At 34.4% G+C, this 22554-nt stretch overlaps 1 protein-coding gene across 15 annotated transcripts in view; it reads right to left on the bottom strand.

The window, feature by feature from the left end:
• Nucleotides 1–22554, bottom strand: part of LOC115216158 (sickle tail protein-like) — a 460762-nt gene that overhangs the window by 82019 nt on the left and 356189 nt on the right. For all 15 annotated transcript variants that reach the window (XM_036506378.1, XM_036506375.1, XM_036506376.1 and 12 more), the window contains one exon: nt 22409–22492. In XM_036506378.1, coding sequence (XP_036362271.1) covers nt 22409–22492 — 84 coding nt within the window. The remainder of the gene's footprint in view (nt 1–22408; nt 22493–22554) is intronic.

Raw genomic sequence — 22554 nt, 5'->3', positions numbered from 1 at the left:
TTCTGCAAAGAATGAGGCTTGGACATGCTATTATGAAAGGCTGCTAAATGTAGAGAATGCAATCGAGAAGAATCTGAGGGACCAGATATCTGAATTGACAGTTGCTTGGCAAATAAAGCAATCAAGGATATGAAAACAGATAAAGCCTCCAGCCCATCAGGAATCACTGCTGAGATGCTTTAAATATCTGGCAGAGTGGGATATGATCATACCTAATGATTGGTGGTAGCAGCATTATAGCTCCTACAAAGGCAAAAGTGATGCCTTAGATAGAAATAATTACAGGGGCATCAAATTACTGGACCAGTGATGAAAATTTCAGAAAGGGTCATAGTTCAATTAATTAGGAAGAGAGTTAGTGAAGATGAGATGTCGTTTGAATCTGTGCCAGGTAGAAGTATGACTGATGCTATATATTCCTGATTAGGCAACTGCAAGAGAAGTGTTTAGCCATAAACAAACCCCTTTACTTGGCTTTTGTAGACATGGAGAAAGCCTTTGACAGTGTCCCCCACTCCCTTATATGGTAGTCAGTGTGGAAGCTGGGGATAGATGAGTAGTTAGTGAGAGCTGTACAAGCCATGTACAGGGATGCTGCCAGTAAGGTGAAGGTTGGCTATGAGTAAAGCAATGAATTCAGTGCACAGGTAGAAGTTCACCAAGGATCAGATCTCAGGCTCCTCTTGTTTACCATAAGCCTCCAGGTCTTATCAGAGGAATTTAAGACCTGTTACCCCTGGGAGTTCCCCTACACTGACGACCTTGTTCTTATAGCTGAGTCACTACCTGACCTAGAGAAGGAATTTCAGGTGTGGAAGTAGGGCCTGGAATCTAAAGGCCTTAGAGTTAACTTAGCAAAAACCAAAGTCCTCACAAGTAGGAAAACAGACGAATTGCAAGTCCATCCAGGGAGATGGCCTGGCTCAGTATGTAAGAAGGGTGTTTGTAGAAACTCCATACCTTGTACCCAGTGCAAGCTTTGGACACATAAAAGGTGTAGCAGTATCACAAGAAAGTTAACAGAGAAAATAGTCTTTGTGTGGGGCAAATGTGTGGGTACAATAAGCATAAAAAATGTGCAGACAATAGACTCCCTCAAATGCTCAGAGGGATCCTTAAAAGTAGTAGATAGCTTCTGTTAATTAGGCAATCAAGATAGCAGTGGAAGAGGAAGTTCTGAAAGCATAGTTGCTAGAATAAGAATGGGTTGGGCAAAGTTCAGAGAGCTTCTATCATTGTTGGTAACTAAAGGCCTCTCCCTCAGAGTGAAAGGCAGATTGTATGATGCCTGTGTATGTACAGCTATGCTAGCTGGTAGTGAACATGGGCTTTGACTTCAGAGGACCTGCAAAGGCTTGAAAGAAATGAAGCTAGCATGCTCTGCTGGATGGGTAATGTCAGTGTGTATGCATGACAGTGTGTAAATGATCTAAGAGGAAAACTGGGTATAAGAGGCATCAGATGTTGTGTGCAAGAGAGAAGACTGTGCTGGTTGGGTCATGTGATGCATAAGGATGAGGATAGCTGCATAAAGAAATGCTGAGCTCTAATTGAGAAGGGAACTTGTGGAAGGGGTAGACCCAGGAAGATATGGGATGAAATGGTGAGGAAAGATCTTCAGGTGCTGGAACTCACTGGGTAAATGACAAGGGACTGGGAGTTGTGGTGATTACTTGTACTTGAGAAGACACATCAAGCTAAGTAAAATCACTGTGATCCATATACACAGGTGTGTCCTTTGCAGGTGCCAGTATCACGTAAAATGTACTCATGCCAGTGTTGCATAAATGCACCTGTCCCAGTGGCACCTATAAATAATTTTTTTGTCATTTTTCTAAGTTGTTATGCCTATCAATATTTATTCACTTCAACTGTTTATATCTCTGTCAGTAAGAAAAGACAAAAACTATACTTTGTTGAGAAAGTCTAATAGACTGAAACAATGGTTCCCAAACTATGAGTCGCGACCCACAGATGTGTCGCAAAAAGTTATAAAATTACGCATTAGCTTTGATTAACTGCTGTCTATCGAGATAGTTCAGTAGAGTTAAGTGGGTCGTCATAAACTGGTGTGATAAATAGTGGGTCGCGACTCTAAAAAGTTTGGGAACCACTGGACTGAAACATGTTTGGAGTCATGCCTATCCTGACAGAAATCAGATTCATTGCATTTCAAATTTAGGGGTTTTAATTAATGAAAATTTTAGATTGTTTTCCCTATTTAGTTTTTTTTAGCAGAAATAATTATAAAGTTAATGGTTATTTTTTTCTCTCCTCATTATGAAGTGTACTTTTAATTAATTGAAATGTTTTGGCTTACTCCATTAAGTACATTAGCTCTGACTTTTATTTGTATGGTTATACAGAACAGAAGCAGCAGTTAAGCTTTGTAAAAGAGAACAAGTGGAGGCATAACTGCATGGTTAAATAGTTTGTTTCTCAACCATAGCATCTTTGGCAAATGTCTTCTACTATAGTATAACCTTGGGCTGACCAAAGGCTGTGAGTGGATATGGTAGACAGAAACTGAAAGAAGCTCATATGCATATGCGTGTGTATATGTATATTGTACATACACAGGCATATATACATATATATACACATATATATATATGTGTGTATATATATATATATATTATATATATATATATATACATGTATATATACATATATATATATATACACACATACATACATACATATATATACATAAATATATATATATATATACATATATATATATATATAGGGAGAATTCACAATATATATATGTGTGTGTATATATATATATATTATATATATATATATATATATATTATATATATATATATATAATACACACACACATATATATAAATATATATATATATATATACACATATAGGGAGAATTCACAAAAAAACAAAAGACGAAGACAGGTGGTGTCGACAACAAACAGATGTATTAGTATAATGCTTGGGAAGTGAAAAATTCTTCAACATTTCGAGCCTATGCTCTTCCACAGAAAAAAACAAGGAGAGAAAATAAAGAATGTGCAGTGGTTAGCGATATATCATGGTGAATGCCAGACAGAAGGAGCACACAGGAGAGCTAAGGAGAAGTGGGGATAATAAAGTAGTGGTGATCCCAAAATGAAGGTGTGCGTGCGTGTGTATAAGAGAGTTTGTATGTGCGTGTGGAAGAGGGCTGGTGATCTTGACATGTGTGTGTGTGGAGGCACAATGGCTCAGTGGTTAGGGCAGTGGACTTGCGGTCATAGGATCACAGTTTCAATTCCCAGACCGGGTGTTGTGAGTGTTTATTGAGAGCGAAAACACCTAAAGCTCCATGAATCTCCAGTACAGGGTGATGGAAAACCCTGCTGTACTCTTTCTCCACAAATTTCTCTAACTCTTTTTTTCTGTTTCTATTGTACCTGTATTTCAAAGGGCCAGCCTTGTCACACTCTGTGTTATGCTGAATCTCTTTGAGAACTACACTAAGAGTACACATGTCTGTGGAGTGTTCATCCACTTGCACATTAATTTCACAAGCAGGTTGTTCCATTGATTGGATCAACTGGAACCTTTGTCATCATACTAAAACACAATTCTTTTTATGTGCTGGTGCAACATAAAAAACACCCTGTACACTCTGTAAAGTGGTTGGCATTAGGAAGGGCACCCAACTGTAGAAAACATGCCAAAACAGATGACTGTTAAACTATCCAACCCATGCCAGCATGGAAAATAGATGTTAAAAGATGATGACAATACACACACAACCACATATACACACACCTACACACACAAGTATTTGTGTGTTGTTGACATTTGCATTATAGTGAAAATCCCTTAGCTATGGACAGTCAGGTTGCTGACCTTTTCCTTGTCAATGATCATCTCCTGGCCTTGCATCTGCATTGATGTGTACAATAAGATATCACTTACTTGAAAAAAAGAAGTTAATGACAGGAAGGACATCTAACCACAAAACAATATCTCAATAATATATTAGTCTAAACTGTGCTAGTATGGAAAAATAGATGTAAAAATGAATAAATGAATCACTAGATGTCACTAATCTTTTTGAAATATTATACAAAGTTCACATACAGAGCACTTATTTACCAATTCCAGCATCCAACACTATTATTCCTTTTTGATTTTTCCATGTGATCCATAAAAGCAATTTCCTCATTTGAATAATTCACATTTACACTTTTGAAAGCTTCTTGAGGACCTTAGATTTAAGTACATTCATAGTTACACAGTTTGAATAACACAGAACCTGAATACATCAAGAAGTAATTGAAGTATTGATACTGGAAGCTGAGCCATATTGCTGTTGGGAGGAGTCATCTCCTTGTCAATTGTTTGGCAGAGTTTTGGAATAAGCAGCCATCTTCACATAAGTTATATATTTATCTTTTAAGTAAAAAAAAAATCATGATCTTTAGGTTTTAAACATAAGAGATTACGATTTTTAGAAAGTTTATTTTTACAAAAAACTTTTCCTCTTTGTATTGAAGTGGGCATGTGAAAGCAGTGGTGCGTGTGAACAAATATTAGATTAGTTCATATATGTATGTAACATATTTGATCAGTATTCACAGCAAGTTTTCCTGTGGAAAACTTTTCTCATTTTAGGCAATAGGTGTTGAAAAACACCAACAGTCATTTCAAGTTATCCTCTAGGAGAAGTGGTAAATGCCACATTTCTAGCTTCTTGATTTTCATCAGCACTGTGCACTAATGATAAGAGAGACAACACTGAAATGGTTTTGGAAACATTGATTTCCTTATAGTGTATCAACATGAAACCAGAAAACATCTGGTAAATCCCATGAGACACTGGCACCAGCTAAACAAATATTGTAGTGGGCATGTGAAAGCAGTGTTGCTAGTAAACAAACATTTAGATCAGTTAAAATTTGTTTGGGACATTTTGGGGTCGTCTCTCTTGTGGTACACAATGTTGATGATAACCAAGAATCTAGAAATAGGGCATTAACCCTTTTGATACCAACCCAGCCAAAACTGCCTCTGGCTCTGTAGTACAAATGTCTTGTTTTCATAAGTTTTAAATTAAAATCTTCCACCAAACCTTAGTCACAATTTATGTTCCCAATACTAGCTTAATGATAACTAAGTTCTTTTACTAAATTCTTTGTTATATTTAAAATAAATTGAATAAAACACAGAGCATCTCAAAATAAATATGGTAATGAAAGGGTTAATCACTTCTATTGCAGGGCACCTTGAAATAACTGTTGGTGTTTTTCAATATTTATTGCCTTAAGCAAAAAAGGTTCTTCAAGACAAAATCAGAAGTAGATAAGGCCTTTATACAAGTAAAATATATCCCAAACATATTTGAACTTATCTAAATCTTAATCTTCATGTTCAATATCATCAACTTTTCTGTTTCACAGTACACAAGTGACTATGATAGATCACGATGTCTTCATGTAACTTTCTACTGCATTTCTTTTTTGAAAAATTACCTTAAAATATTTATGTTTTAAATACCAGAGAATTAGAATCTACGAAAAATGCAAAATAAGCAAACAAAATACAGAAGTATGTATTTAGTAAGGAAAGCATTGGCACCCTTGCATTGTGTGTGTGTGTGTATATGTGTGTGTGTGTGTGTGTGTGTGGTGTGTGTGTGTGTGTTCTTTTATTTCTTTCAGTCCTTTGACTGCAGCACTGCCTCAAAGGGTTTTAGTCAAACAAATTGACCACAGGGCTAATTCTTTAAGCCTAGTACTTATTCCATCGGTCTGTTTTGCCAAACTGTTAAGTTACGAGGACGTAAACACACCAACACCTGTTGTCAAGTGGTGATGGGGGTACAAACACAGACGCAAAGACACGCAAACATAAATATATACATACATATACACATATATATACATATATGTATATTTATATGTATATGTATATGTATATATATATATATATATATATATATATATATAAATTAGAGAAAAACCACTATTATGCAATTCAAACAATGATAGACATAAACCAAATCATAAATAAAAAATAAAATATATTTTTCAAAACATATAACTAGATCACAAAAAGTATAAAAATGAATAATCAATATATAATATATATATTATTTACTTATTATATATTACTTATTATATATTGATTAGTCTTTTTATACTTTTTGTGATCTAGTTATATGTTTTTAAAAATATATTTTATTTTTTATTTATGATTTGGTTTATGTCTATCATTGTTTAAATTGCATAATAGTGGTTTTTCTCTAATTTATCTATATATATAAAACTGAGAATGTCTGTCTGTGTGAATCCCTAAAACTTGAGAACTACACAACCAATTTCATTCAAATTTTACATATAATGCATCTTACGGCTGTGCCTGTCACCTGTATGGTAAGGAATCCTACATTGGGAGTGGTAACGACTAGGGTAGGGTAACTGACTGCTTATTGTGATCATTCGTCTTTTGGTTTCCTGTAGCTTTGCTCTCTTTTACAAACCCAGTGAACATATATTTTCTATTTCAAAGAAATTCAAACAATAGATATAAGACCCAAGTTAAAAAGATTCTCAACAATTCAACTTCTCTGGTTGACATTAAGATGCCCACCCCCAACAGGGGCCTTAACTCTCATATTTTAGAACTCCATGACCTTCATTTTTTAGGAGCAAAATCCTTTTAACAGGAATTTATAACTGGAATTTTGGAATATGCACATAAAAATCAGTAGTATGGGATACATGTGGCATGATTACAATTTTTTTAGGATGTGTAAAGAGGGAAATAACCCTCATCTGCAATTTTGATGAAATTCGAAACATAGGTATTCCTGTTCATTACAAAAAATATAACAGAAAAGTCTAATTCTTCAATTGCATGTAACACGGGCAATGCCAGGTATCTCTGCTAGTATATTATATATTTATATTGTGAAATGTGATTTAATACTAAACTGAATTTTCCCCTAATATTATATATATATATATATATATATATATATATATACACACACATATACAACAGGCTTCCTTCAGTTTCCATCTACCAAATACACTCACAAGGCTTTGTGGATTTGGTAGATGGAAACTGAAAGAAACCCATTGTATATATGTGTATATATAATAATAATAATAATAGGGAGTATAACTCCAAAATTACAGGGAAAAATTCAATTTAGTATTAAATCAAATTTCACAATATAAATATATAAAATATAAATCAGAGATAAAACCACTATTATGCAATTCAAACAATGATAGACATAAACCAAAATATAAATAACTAGATCACAAAAAGTATAAAAATGAATTATCAATATATAAGTAAAAAAAACTATGTAAGTAAATAATATATAATATATATATTGTTTACTTATTATATATTATTTACTGTATATTGATTATTAAGTTTATTAATTAGTGGTTTTAATATAGATACTGATTGAATTAGTACTGAGTTTATATAGAAGTGTCTAAAATTTGTTTTGCCTAAATAAAGGTTTGGCTCCAACGTAACCATATTTATATATATGAAATAAATAAATTTGTATAAGATTATTAGAGAATATACAGTAAATAGTAGTTATAGAAATTATTTTAATTTATGGAGATTTGAGTATAATTTATCGTTGTTAATTCTAAATTTTAGTTTTCTAGTGAAAGATATTATAGTGTATAGTGATTCTATTCTTTATTAGTGACTTTATTCTCTTTATCTGTTAAAGCTAAAATATATTCGTAGTTTTCATTGATAAATTGTATATTTCCATCTATTTGTTCTATTTCTGTAAGCAACATAATTCCACAAGTATTTGTAAACGCTTAATAAGATGTTTTCCGTTTTGAAATTTTTTAGTTAATGACATGCTTTTTGAGAGATAAGTAAACTTTTTTATTTAAGAAATATTATTGTACTCTGTATAAGTATTGATTGTTAAATATGAATTTATAATTTTAATTTGTTAATGATAATTTAGATATGTACATATATTTAATTATTATTAGTTTATAATTATTATATCTGAACATAAATTTAAAGATATTAGTTAGTCACTTTGTGATCTAGATCATAAAAATGTTTTTAATAATAGTAATAAGTATTTTATAAAGATAGTTTATACATTTTTAATTTGGAATTTTTCAATTCTTAAATTGTATTTCATAAATATTTTCTACAGATATCTGTATATATATAAAAGGCAAGATGTGTGTGTGTGTGTGTACATGAACATAATTTATGCACGTCCACAAATTAGCACACATGTCGCTCCAATTTTAGGAGGACATTCGTCACAATCCTAGCTGTATTTTCGTCAAATTATTTTCCCCCGAGGCACCAGCGAATAGCAGTAAAAATATATTTTCAACCATAACTTAACAATTTCCATGGTGGAGAAATCAGCCATTGTTTACAAACATGAGTTAAGTCCCCTTCTAGCGATGGTGTAAAGAGAAGGAGGGAGAAGGAGAGAGATAACAGATTTTTAAAATTTTGTCTTTTTACTGAGTGATTGACAGGCAAAAACAGACAGACAGGTGTTGTTATGTATGTATGTATGCATGTGTGAATGACTTCAGTCACACACACACACGAGCATGTATGCGTACAAAACACGTATTCAATGTGTGTGTTGCCCGTATATATATATATATATATATATACACAATATAAATGATATTCTCCGTTTCTCCACAACTAATTTCCAAATTAGCTGAATCCGTTGCTCTACTCATAGTGATATATAGCTGGTCGTGCGTGAACATGGGAGAGAGCAGCGGTTACCAGAGCAAAAGACTTATGTGTTGACTGTAGACATGCTCCTTTGCAAACGATCAGCTATTATTTTGTAAACAATGTTTCGAAACTTCATGTTTTCGAAAGGAGAGATCTGACTCACATCTCTGTGGGAGAAGGTAGGTCTCTCTATTCCACTTACAAAACTTACGTCTGGGTGTTTACAAATTTGCATTTTGTAAACAATGTTTTGAAACTGTCCATCTTTTCGAAAGGAGAGATCTGACTCTGTTCAACCATAACATCTACCAATTTTGATGTATTTTGTTCAAACTTGATGTCAGCATTACTTAGGACTCATGGGATCTTTGGATACTTTAAGTTCTCCAAAAACGAAAAAAAGAAAAACAGTCGATGAGTGGAAAAAATCGATAAACTGATTCCTTATGGGATTTCCCAATCAAATTGTCTGCAAAATTTCAACCGAAAGTTTACCAATTTCAACGGATTTCACTCAAATTTGACGTTGATGTTACTTAGTTTGCTTTGAAATAAAGAGCTTGATTAGCTTAATAATCCTAACTTAATCCTGAACAAAGCTGGGCTATACTGCTAGTCTATAATATCTATGTAAGTAATAATGGACTAATTTATTTATTGGTTATATGTTTATATGTTTATTGATAGAAAAAAATATAGATTTTTAATTACTATATTTGTTGATTATAATTTAGATACTTATTTTTATGTATCTATTATTTTATAATTATTATATGCAAACTAAAATGTAAAAATATTAATAGTGATTGTTTTGTTAAATAGTTTGGTAATTAAATATTAGAGTATAACTAGGTTAAAGATATTCTATAGTTTATTAATGTTTTTTTAAGCTAAATTATATCTTCACAGATAAATATATTTTTCTATCTATTTACTCAATTTTTTTCCTTAAATATTTAACATAATAATTGTATTGTAGGAAACTGATCCTAATGTTTTAAGTCTCAAATTTAGTTAATGGAGTTTCTTCTATAAGAAAAATTATTTTATTTATTTATTTTTTTGATAAATATTGTTTAACTCTATTTTATTATTTATTTAACTATTATTGTTAACCTGAAGATTGACTATAATTTTAAATTGAATTCATTTCAATTAAATTTGAATTTAATTGTAATTTGAATTTAATTATAGCCATGAAACATACATAATTTTTTTTACTTATTATATATTGATTATTTATTTTTCTACTTTTTGTGGTCTAGTTATATGTTTTATAAAAATATATTTTATTTGTTATTTATGTTTTGGTTTATGTCTATCGTTGTTTGAATTGCATAATAGTGGGTTTATCTCTAATTTATATTTTATGTATGTATGTATATATATATATATATATATAGTTAGAAAACAAAGAGATCTAATGGATACAATTGATTTATTAATTAATCAACATATTTACCAATGATTGTTTCATTTCTCAAATAAGATTAAAATTACAGAACATATATAAAAATATACTTTTGCATTTTAAATACCTTATAAGGAAAATTATGAAGGTTTTCAGAGGGCTATGTGCACAATAAAGATGTTTATATATTCTATATATTCCAAAACTACTCTAATGTAATCCTTATTGTTCTCTGAAAACCTTGATGATTTTCCTTATTAGGTATTTAAAATACAAAAGTAAATTTTAATATATGTTTTGTAATTTTAATCTTATTTGAAAAATGAAATAATTATTGGTTAATGTGTTGATTAATTAATAAATTTATTTGTATCCATTAGATCTCTTTGCTTTCTAACTGAATAAAAGTGTCTGATATCTTATGATATTCTATGTAATATATTAATTCTCTTCAAAATTTGATATATTAAACCAGTGTATCTTGGATAAAAATCCCTACAAGAGCTTTGAATATCCTTATTGTGACTAATATATATATATATATATATATTCACACACACACACACAGGTGAGCACATAAGTGCAAAACAAGGTGGAAAAAAATAGTACCCGAATACCAAAGGTAGAGTAATATGCTTTTACTAAACCTGCAAAATTATTTAAAAAAACTGTTATTCAGAGCTTCATGTTTTAGTTCATTGGATAGGTGTGATGAAAACTGACCATCAAATAGGAACATGAAACCCTGAGCAACAGGTTTCGTGATAATTTTGCAGCTTTAATAAAAGTATATGTGTATGTGTGTATCTATAAGTGTATATATATATATATATATATATCTCTCTCTCTCTATATATATATATAATACATGTTTATTATGGATTTCCTCTAATGCATGCACAATGATATACAGTTACCAGCCATTGCTAGCTGAAGCATACCATCACATATATATGTCCCAACGAATTTCTTCCCTAACTCTGAGTCATGGATATTTTTTAATGAAATTTTCTACAAATATGTTTCTGATGGTGTAGATTCAGATTATATTGAAGTTTGTTGTGATTATAAATTTTTTGAAAAAAATGTGATGAGTGTCAGTATGTAAGTGTGCTATCCCACCAAATTTCATTTCCAGATTAAATCTAATCATAATCTGCACACTCTGAAGGATTTTTGCTGAAATCTTCATTTAAAAATATCCACTTTTCCAAAAGTTATGAGGAAAGAAAGCCAACTCATGTGAATTCAGACTTAATTGAAATAGTCATCATCCTAAGCATATTTGTAAAAAGTTTCAATGCAAAATATCCATTTTCTGGAAGTTATGAGGAAGCAAAGTCAGTGGAGAACATTTGAGTATGTATATCCATTGCTTTATGCATGTATGAGGCAACTAGAAAGAACTCTACATGGTAGCTAGATTTTATAGGAATAGCATCTCAATATCCCTCAAATCTGAGTAAGCAGCTGGAGTTCACTGCAGCATACTTCACATATGTGAAGGATATCGAGCTGTAGAAACTCTGCCAGATCAGGCTAGAGCCTGGTGCAGCCATCTGGTTCACTAGTCCTTAGTCAAATTGTCCAACCCATGCTAGCATGGAAAGCAGATGTTAAACGATGATGATGATGATGTTATATATACATATATACACACACAAACATACATACATAAACACATATAGCTTTTTTTTATACAAGTGTTCATCACATGCTTTGTACATACATATATATATACACACACACACACACACACACAAACATACATACATACATACATAAACACATATAGCTTTTTTTTATACAGGTGTTCATCACATGCTTTGTACATATATATATATATATATATAATATATATATATATATATGTATATATGTACACACAAAATGATCTAAATCCATACATATTTCTGAGAGTGGCTTTTATCCTTCCACCCATTGGCTCTGGTGGCTTTGCAATCAGCCCAAATTTATTCAGATGTCTCACAACCTTTGTGGTAGGCACTACAGTCTTGTCCACTAAGATGTCATCTATATAAGAATTGGTGACCCTTCTTATCCTATCCACCTTTCCTAGGATAGATTTGAGCACTGTTGCCATGATCTTTGGCACAAAATTCAGCCTGAAACCCAGCCTAGTCAGATACTATGTCGCCCTTGTATCACATCAGCTGATACTGCCACAGTTTGTCACTCACACGGAGCTGCAAATATGCTGACTTCAAGTTGACAATCATCACTGCCTTAGTTGACTGTCTCCATACGTGCAGCATCTCACCACAGAACTCAGTTGTCTCACCATCTGGGTGGCATGATACCTGGCCATTCATTTCCTCAAAGTCCAGCACTGGTCCGACTTTGCCCTTTGTTGGCTGCTTCACTGCCATTAGCAGTAGCACTCTGCTCACCACTTCCTCCTTTCATGGAATAAGGACACCTTCCTTAATCCACCTTTCTACCTCTTCTTCAAACTCACTCCTGGCATGTCCTTTCAGGGTATGCTGGTAGCAGCTCAACCTGTTCTTCAGTATCTGGGGCTCCTCTTTCCAGCACCGCTTTATTGTTCACTGCTGACCATCGAATGCCACCCCAAAATCCTTGTCTTCAATGGTGTAAGCAGTGCAGCCCCTCACGGTGCTTTGCTCCCTCTCACATTCCTGACTCACAGCGCATGGCACCCCCATGCCACCAAACAAAACCATGTCTCCTCCAACACTGACACCTCCAAGGCGGTTGATCGCATCCATTCCCATTACCACATCAATCCCATCTACCATGTGGTCGATCATGATTGTCCGCAGCCTTAGTGTTGTGTCTTGCACAACTATCTCCATGTCACTGCTACCCTTGCATTCAATTTTACTACCCATCCCCTTCCATTTCTTTATCACCCTCGGAGTCATGAGAGACGTTGTGCAGCTCGTATCCATGAGGGCCTTGAATATCTTTCCCTTGACCATGACCTCAACTCTTGGCAGTGGCTGCACAAGCACTTTTACCTATTCGTGAGGGAAGTTTGAGAGGCAGCAACTTCCCTGCAGTCTTTTCCCAAACCACAATTTTGGGCGACATGCTCAGTCTGTTTGCACCAGTAGCAAACGGGTCTGGGCTCTGCACAGTCCCTTGCCATGTGTGGTCCCTGGCACTTAAAACACCAGCCTGTGAATGGCTGCTGTCGTTCCACGGCAGGTTTCTTTGTCTTTCACCAGTCAACGTGCAGTGTTGCGGGCTTCCGCAACTGCCACCACTACTGCCTTCTGCCTGGTGTTTTGTGTTAACACACAGGCTTGAATGATGAGCTCATTCATCACCATTTTTTTGCCACCAGGCAATTGTTGTAGCTGCACCGACACATCGTTGGGAAAGCCATTCACAAAAGCCAGTCGCGCTGCCTTCTCCAGCCACCCTCTGGTAAAACCAGACAGCATAGCCAGCCTCTGTACCTCTGCAGCATATTCATTAACCTGTTCTTCTGTCCATCTGACCATTCCCAGCTTAGCAAAAGCAGTGTACTCTCCCTCTGTGTAAGCCTCTCTCAAGTGCTGCTTGATCTTTGCCACACTCAGTTGATCTTCATCCATTTCGAGGTACGGTGCCAGCGCACTCCCCTCCAAATACAGCACCATGAGGCTTGCTACATCGTCGGTGCCATGCAGCCTGGCCACAACTTCGACCTTTCAAATTCAGACTACTACGTCCCCTTTGCCATAGAAAGGTCTGATGACATCATTTCCGATCCTTATCTTCGCTGCCTTTATGTAGTAGGGGACAACAACATCTGTATTTGACTGCCGAAATAGCTTGTCGTGCATGGGAAAATAAGAAGAGGTTCACCTACCTTCTTCTTGTCGATGCCTGTCTAGCAGTAATCTCTCTGATGGTCCTGCTCTACTCCCGTCGCCCAGTATAAGCAGCTGCTATATGACCAAACCTGGGAGCGAGTACACTAACATCTGTCGACAACACCTCCGACGGGGCAAAAGAGGCTGATGCTTGCCCCTCTATCCCCACTACCCCTCTTGCGCTTCCTCTTCTGGTCAACCCATGACCATTCACGTTACGACCCTCTTCTTCCAGCTCATCCCCACATGTACTTTTAAATTTTTTAACAGTGATCTTTTCTATATATGTAAAGGCTTTTCCAAATAAAATTGTACTTCATTTTAGAAGCTTCGAGGAAATTAAAAGGTGGTGCATAAACACACTCAGTTATGAGTGCAATATATCTGTAAGCTAATAAAATTCATTGCATAATTTCCAATTCACTTGTTATTTATCAATCTCTTGTGTGTGAGTGTGTGTGTGTGTGTGTGTGTGTGTATCATCATCATCATCATCATCTTTTAATGTCCATTGTCCATACTGGCATGGGCTGGATGGTTTGACCAGGGCTGGTAAGCTGAGGGGCTGCACCAGACTCCAGTCTGATATGGCCTGGTTTCTATGGTTGGATGCTCTTTCTAGTGCCAACCACTCCAAAAGTGTAGTAGATGCTTCTATGTGCCACCCGCACGAGTGCCAATTGTTTGACACCAGTATCTGTCATGACTACAACTTCACTTGGCTTTATGGGTCTTCTTCTCAAGCACAGCATATTGTCTAGGATCTTGGCCATTTATCAATGTCTCCATGAAGCTCAATGGTCAAAATGTGCTTTTTACATGCCAGATACGCAACACTGGTATTGACCACATTGCCTCTGTGAGGCCCAACACTCGCCAGGTGCTTTTTATGTGCCACTAACCTCGAAAGGTACTTTTTATGTGCTAGTTATGTGACACTGGCATCAGCCACATTGCCTCTGTGGGGCCCAACACATGATAGGTGCTTTTTACATGACACCAGCATCAAGTACACTGCCTCCGTGAGGCCCAGTGTTTGAAAGGTGCATTTTCCGTGCCAGTAACGTGACACTGGCATTGGTCATGACAATGGTTTCACTTAGCTTGACAGGTCTTCTCAAATATGGCATATTGTCAAAGATCTTGGTCACTAGTCATTGCATCTGTGAGGCCCAGCATTCGAAGATCATGCTTCACCACCTTGTCCCATGTCTTCCTGGGTCTACCTCTTCCACAGTTTCTTCCCACAGTTAGAGATCAGTACTTCTTTACACAGCTGTCCTCGTCCATATGCATCACATGACCATATCAGCACAGTCACCTCTCTTGCACACTGCACCTGATGCCTCTTATGTCTAACTTTTCTCTCAATATGCTTGCACTGTCATACATGTACACTGACATTGCACATTTAATGAAGCATGCTAGCTTCATCGCTTTCAAGACTACACATGTCCTTGGTGGTCACAGCCCCTGTATCACTGTTGTGTAGCACAGCTGTTCATATATAGGCATCATACAATCTGCTTTTCACTCAGAGGGAGGCCTCTTTCTTGCCAACAGAGGTAAGAGCTCTCTGAACTTTCCCAGCCTATTCTTATTCTTGCATCCATCTCCACCTCCACCACTGCCTTGGTCACCTAGATAATGGAAGCTATCAACTACCTCTAGTTTACCCCAATGGCATTTGATGGAGTCTATTTTCTGTACATTTTTAGTGTTTATTGTACCTATGGACCTTCCACACAGAAAACCTATTTTCCTACTTAACCTTGCCACTGGCAAATTTTTCTGCAATAACATGGATGTTTTATCCTGTTCATGCTATCCTGTTAGCATTATTCTGAGTTTGAGAATCAATTATTTCTGCATATATACATATATGTATGTATGTATGTATGTATGTATGTATGTATGTATGTATGTATGTATGTATGTATGTATGTATGTATGTATGTATATGTATGTATGTATGTATGTATGTATGTATGTATTTATTAAATGGATTTGTGAGCTGGCACTTCCTCAAGCTCTAAGTATAGCTCTTCCATTTCAATCGTCTTTGCTAGTATTTTTGGGAGCATAGGTCAGGATGATCTTTAGGGTGGCATTTTCTGAGAGATGAACATCTAGCACTTCAATCTGTGAAGAAGACAATTGGTAGGAAATGATTTTCGAAGCATATTCTTCGTTTATGATGAATCCTATACTGTTTGTTCTCTTGAACTTTTTGCTTTTTCCAGTCTCACAACACTTCCATCTGTCCATCTCACATTTATTTCTTTCCTTCAAAATAATAAAGAAGTACCAATTGCTAAATGTGGTCAGAACTAGTGGAAGAGAAAGACCCATGACATGGGATGAAGTGGTTAAGGCTGACCTCAGGATCTTGATCCTGATGGAAGAGATGACAAGGAACCAAGATGTCTGGTGACATGATGTTCTCAAAAAAGACTTTCCCTCATCAGCAAAACTGACAATACATTGTACTTCTGGAAGTGCAATGTATTGTACTCACCACCCATGTTACAGGGACTCAACCCCTTCCTCCCATGTATTAGGCCTGCTTCGTTTTCCCTCAGCTCCTGTAGACTATCCAACTATATCATTCTTCTCTCTTGTCCTCCACACTGGCAACTGTATCATCTTTACTGCTCCTGCTGCTCTCCACCACCACTCTCTTCTCCTATGACTCATGGCTCTTTGCTCATCTATCTTTGAACCTTACGTATTTCCCTTCCCACACATTTTTGCAAATTTATTCTTTAGCTCACCTTGTACCTTGTGCAACTACCTAGGCACTTCATTGCCATTATCTATCTCTTGCTAATCCTACTGTTCATTTTCTGTTTCCATACCCTTCTCCTATTAGATGTGAGTAGCCATGCAAATCCTCTTCAAGAACCTGCATTACTACTCCACCCTTGTTTAATCCCCTTGTCCCCTAGCATGAAGCTCTCCACCTGCTGGGGTTTGTAGTGGTGTAATCTGCATGGTGACCTCAATAATGTGTGAATTTGGTTACTCTCAAAATAATTTGGCAGAGCTTCAGAATAATCACCCCAGAGTTTTGAAATAAAAAAAAGCATCCAGTCCATGTTGCAAAGTGCTTGGTGTTAGGAAGGGCATCCAGCCATAGAAACCATGCCAAAACAGACATCCGAGCACTATGTAATCCTTGAACACATTGGATCCAGTCAAACCATCCAACTCATGCCAGCATGGAGCATGAATGTTAAATGATGATGATGATGAGTACTGTTACATCAAATTTGATTTTCTTATATGTAAGTGAGATGCACACAGTAAAAAACATAAACAACGAGATAGTAATTTTGAAATTTTTTCATAAAATCTAATTTCCTATGTTAAAAACAGAATTCAGAAAAAAAATTCAAAAATGAAAAAGCTACAGCAAGAAAAATGAAAAATTGACATTTTGAAAGTATTCTTTTCCAGAATTATTACCTCAATGTTTAAAATATGTAAATTCAGAAAAAATTATTGAGAAATGGTCAAAATTGAAAATGGTTGTGCACTCTAAAATGGAGGAGCAGTGATAAAAAACCTCCTGAAATTTCAAAAGACCTTTTTTGCAGACCTAACTCTAATGTTTAAAGCATGGAAATCTGAAATAGTTGTCCTCTTTCCCACAAAAATTTTAAGGGTGGTGTTAGTTGGTTGATTATTTTGAAATGCTGTCAAATTATTTTGAGGGTAACCAAATTCATACATAAAAGTTTTACTTAGTTTTTCCTACAGAGAATGTATAAAAGGAATTATAGGATGAGCATCAAGTAAAAAATTAGATGAATGTCTCCAAGTTGATGCATGTTGAAATTCCTGTAGCAGTCATTAATCACAAGAACTCTATATTAGAAATATTTGCCTTTATATTTTAGAATTTGCTTCATTATAAATATTGCATGGTACAAAATACAAGTACTTTATGTCTTGCTCAACATGATATGTGATATATATGTATGTATGTATGTATGCATGTATACACACAGACACACACACGCACACACACACACACACACACATTCATACACACATGCACACACACATACACCACTTGTTTAATCAATTTCAGTATCCACATTGAAATAATGTGTAATTAAGTGAGTATTCCACAAATCTATGCACCTTTAATTCAATTTTCAAGCTGTATCAGCATGCACCTATAGTAAATGACACTTAAACAAGACATTATGCAGTGAAATACAACAAGAGGCCAAATGATTACCAAGCAAACTTCTTAACTGCTCGACCATACCTGCAACCTCATACATATATACATATGTGCATATGTGCGATTTTACTGAAAGCTGAAAACTCCAATAATCTTTACTCTGAGTTTCTTGCTTCTAATCATCAAATGAAAATCATCTAATGAAATAGAATATTTAGAAAATATTTGAAAGCAACTGTAACAGATTATACAAAAATCAAAGTGAATATTATATATTGATTGGGTGGATCTTGTATAGAGGAGTTCGTCACATGACTCAGAGGAGGAAAAAAATTAAATGGGGGAAGTAGGCTAAGAGATGAGAGGAAGAGAAGTAGATCAGAAATGTAAGAGTAAAAAATGGAAGAAAAAGGAAAGGGGAAAAGTGAAAGGAAGAAATTAAGGAGAAAGAAGGAGATACAAAAGAAGAGCAAAAAAAAATACCGAATTTCTAATAGAACACCAGAGAAGCAGGAAGAATATACAATAGAGAAATTACACAAAAAATTGTAAACAGTGGGCAAGCTCCATTCAATCAATATTCAATATTTGCCTTGATTTCTTTTTGTGAATGATTGTCTTTAAATATCTTCCAAATGTTTTATTTTGTTTAAATTAATTCAAATTTAAAATAAGTAACTTGGAGTAATAATTTGTGAAATTTTCAGCTTTCAATAGATCAAATATGTAACTCTATTTTTAGTAGTGAGTACTCCCTCCTTGTTCATACTTATATGTTTGTGCACACGTACATGTGCATGTGCGCTTGCACACACACACACACATACACACATATATTCATACACACAGTATAGTAATGTCCATTGTTAATGTTGGTATATGTATGATATGAATACTGTCTGTGTATTCAATAGGCAAATATTAATTTAAAACTGTTTAAACAAAAAACTGAAATCTATATACTCATAAGAAGTCCACTTCCCAACTGGCAGAAACATGCGGGCGGGCAGCTGAAGACCTGGGCTACGACGATCAAGGAGGACCTCTCCGTGCTCATGGGTCTGCAGGTGGTCGGCCTGCACCGATGAAACCATGAGTGGCTCGTGAACTGGCACAGGACCGTCGTGTGTGGGCTGCCATGGTTCGAGATGCCTCGAGGGTGGTAGAAGAAGCCAACTCAACCCGCCCAGGGTGAATGTCACCACAAGTACAAGTAAGTATGATAAGAAGTAGCTGAAGAATATAGTGAATTTTGACCACTATAGAGTTGAACTAAGTTCACAGCAAGCAAATGTATCAGTTTTAGTGACTTCATAACTGTTTTATTAATAAAATTGTTGACAAAAACGAAAACATTATACAATCTCATTTTCTTCCCTTGATAAATCTGAAGCCTTGAGATATGTAAGAGAGAGACTAATATTAAGCCCTGCTAATTCAGTAAAGACTAAACATAATCAGATAAGATAAGGAAGGTGAGTGTTATATGTGTGTGAACTAACTTATAATGTATATAATGTATATAATGTATATAACTTAAACGTATATAATAACTTATAATAATTTTTTAAAATCCTAAGTTGTACATATCTGAGAAAGATAAAAATCATCCTAAACAGCAGCAAATGGACAATTTCTTTCATTTTCCAAAATGCATGTTTTCAGATGTAGTTTGTTCCATGCTGTAAATTTGCATTAGACAACCTTTGTGGAAACAACTCTCTTCTACAAGCATGCTGACACTAAATATTAAAACAAAAGTAGAAACAGGAGTTGCTATTTGCAAATTATTTTCCAGGATATTAGTGATATGGTATGCCTGCATGGTTAACAAGTCTGCTTTTACCATAGTCTCAGGATGAGCCAAGCCTTGTGAATGAAATTAGTTAGATAGAAGGTCTGAACTTGTGATATGTTGTGTCACACTGATTCTACCCAAGGATTATGTAAAGAGTACATGTCTCTGTAGAATATTCAGCCCCTTACATGCATATTCAATGAGAAGGTTGATGGAACAACTGAATACTCATCATCAAAAAGATATGCTAAAGATCTATTTCTTCACTAGATGTTGACATTTAATGACAGATTTGTAATTCTGCGACTATCACTCGATGGACTAAGACTAGTTTTGAAATGTTAGATATAGTTAACCAAATCAAATTTGTTATTAGGTATTTTTTTTATATAGAACTTATCTAATTTAATGCTTCAAACTAAGCATGATAAAGATAGTGCTAAATACTCAATATACTCAACTTTGAAAGCCATTTTACTTTTGGATCAAGCAAACGTTTGTTATACATGAAGTGAAGATGTGATAAGAGCTTATATATGTAACATCATAACTACTTAACTACATGTTTTTGACTGCTCCATTTCTGGAGGTGTTACTAATAATAGCATTAGTATCTTAAACAATACAGTTTCAACTTGGGTACTGATTTCAAATTTTGGCACAAGGCCAGTTAGTTTGGCGGGAGGGGAAAGTCAATTATATAAACCCCAGTGCTCAACTTGTACTTATTTTATCAACTCTGAAAGAATGAAAGGCAAAGACAACCATTCTTGGAATTTGAACTCAGAACATAAAGGTGGATGAAATGCTGCCAGCCTGCTAAAGATTCAGCAAGCTTGCCACCTTAGCTTCAACTGTAATATTGACTACAACACAAGATAGGTGTTCTGTCAAGTGTTGGACTATATTAGTATAACAGTGTAATAGTACAGTGGTTTAACAACATTTGTTTTCTAAAATGTAATTTAATAACAATATTGATTTTCTATTAATTACTGAGAACAATAACATTGGCATTCAAGGAGCTAATGAAGACAACACTACACAATTATATAATATTGTGTTGGCATTGAAAAGTTTTTTATATGATAAAATAAATGGCTTACTAATTCTGTATGCTGTTGTAAAGCAATACTAGAAGCTCTATAACCACTGTATCTAACAGAGTGCAAGTAATTTATAAACTATTGAAAAACAATAGTTGTATGATTTTATCAGTAATACAATGTAGTTTCATCAGCTTTGCAAGAAATTTATTTCAAATAATTTACAAGTTATCGGCAATGTTGGTGAAATTTAGTGAAATGTAAAGACTACTATAGACAATATTGTTCAGTGTGCCATGGACTATTACATACAACACAACAGAAGTAATCCACTCACTAGCAGTTGTAGTAGAGAACATATCACAGAAGATATCAAAATAAAAGAAGTATTCTTTAGAAACTCCGAAAATTATATATAGTACATATCTTCAAGCAAAGGCATGATACTAAGTAATACCAATCTACATATGTGCAGAAGTAATGTAAATATACTTGGACAAATTTCAACAACATAAACTAGGTAATTTATTAAGGGACAATAGTTCTTTCAAACAAATCTTCAACCAGAGAACTTAATCTTACCTCAAATGTTTTTATATTTTTCTTTTTTTTTATTTCATTTGTATTATTCCTATATCAAAAGGTAAACAATTGCTTTCTTTTACCCTTACTACAGCCATTACCTATATTTTCTGAATAATAATAATAATAATAATAATAATAATAATAATAATAATAATAATAACAACAATAACAATAATAATAATAATAATAATAATAATAATAATAATAATAATAATAATGATAATATAGCCACTACAGTTACTTTCATTACAATCATCACTAGCACTACCACTACAAGAACAAAAGAAATTTTTACAATAGCAACAACTGTAATCTATACAAAAGAAAAACCCACTATTAACAATTATAATTTCTTTTCACTAAGCACCATACTCTTTTTGTTAAGTAAAGTCGATTGAAGCAACTCCAGAATATATATCAATGATACTTATTTTATTAATTCTACATGTTTAAAGAGCAATATTGACTCTGCTGAGATCTGAATCAGACAGCAAAATATTGAACAAAAACAAGAGAGTAAATCTTCAAGGACTGCCACAACAACAAAAATAACTACAATTAACTACATTGTTGGTAGAGGTAAAATTAGTAGTACTAGTACCAACAACAGCAATGGAAATATATATTTTACTTTTGTGTTGCATAAGGAATGTTTTGCAGATAGAAGTGCATAAACTGAGTTGAGTAGTTTGCAAGGTATTTAATGCTGGGGGTAGGTAACATCTGCAAAATCTATTGCACTTATGTACTAGGGAACACTATATGGACAGATAAGGGGTCTACGTGAATGTAGGTGTACCTTTTCAGAGTGAACAGTGTGCCTGTTAGCTTCTTGCAACGTCGCAAAGCTGACTCCAGTCGTTCAGGCTGATCTTTGAGAAATCTGGAAAATGAAAAGAAACAAAGAAAAGGGATATAATTAATAATAAGTTTGAAAGAAAAGAA

This window comes from Octopus sinensis, linkage group LG10 (assembly GCF_006345805.1).
Source record: "Octopus sinensis linkage group LG10, ASM634580v1, whole genome shotgun sequence".
Taxonomy (NCBI): domain Eukaryota; kingdom Metazoa; phylum Mollusca; class Cephalopoda; order Octopoda; family Octopodidae; genus Octopus; species Octopus sinensis.
The sequence above is the reverse complement of the archived record's forward strand: the minus strand, read 5'-3'. Positions and strand labels throughout refer to the sequence as shown.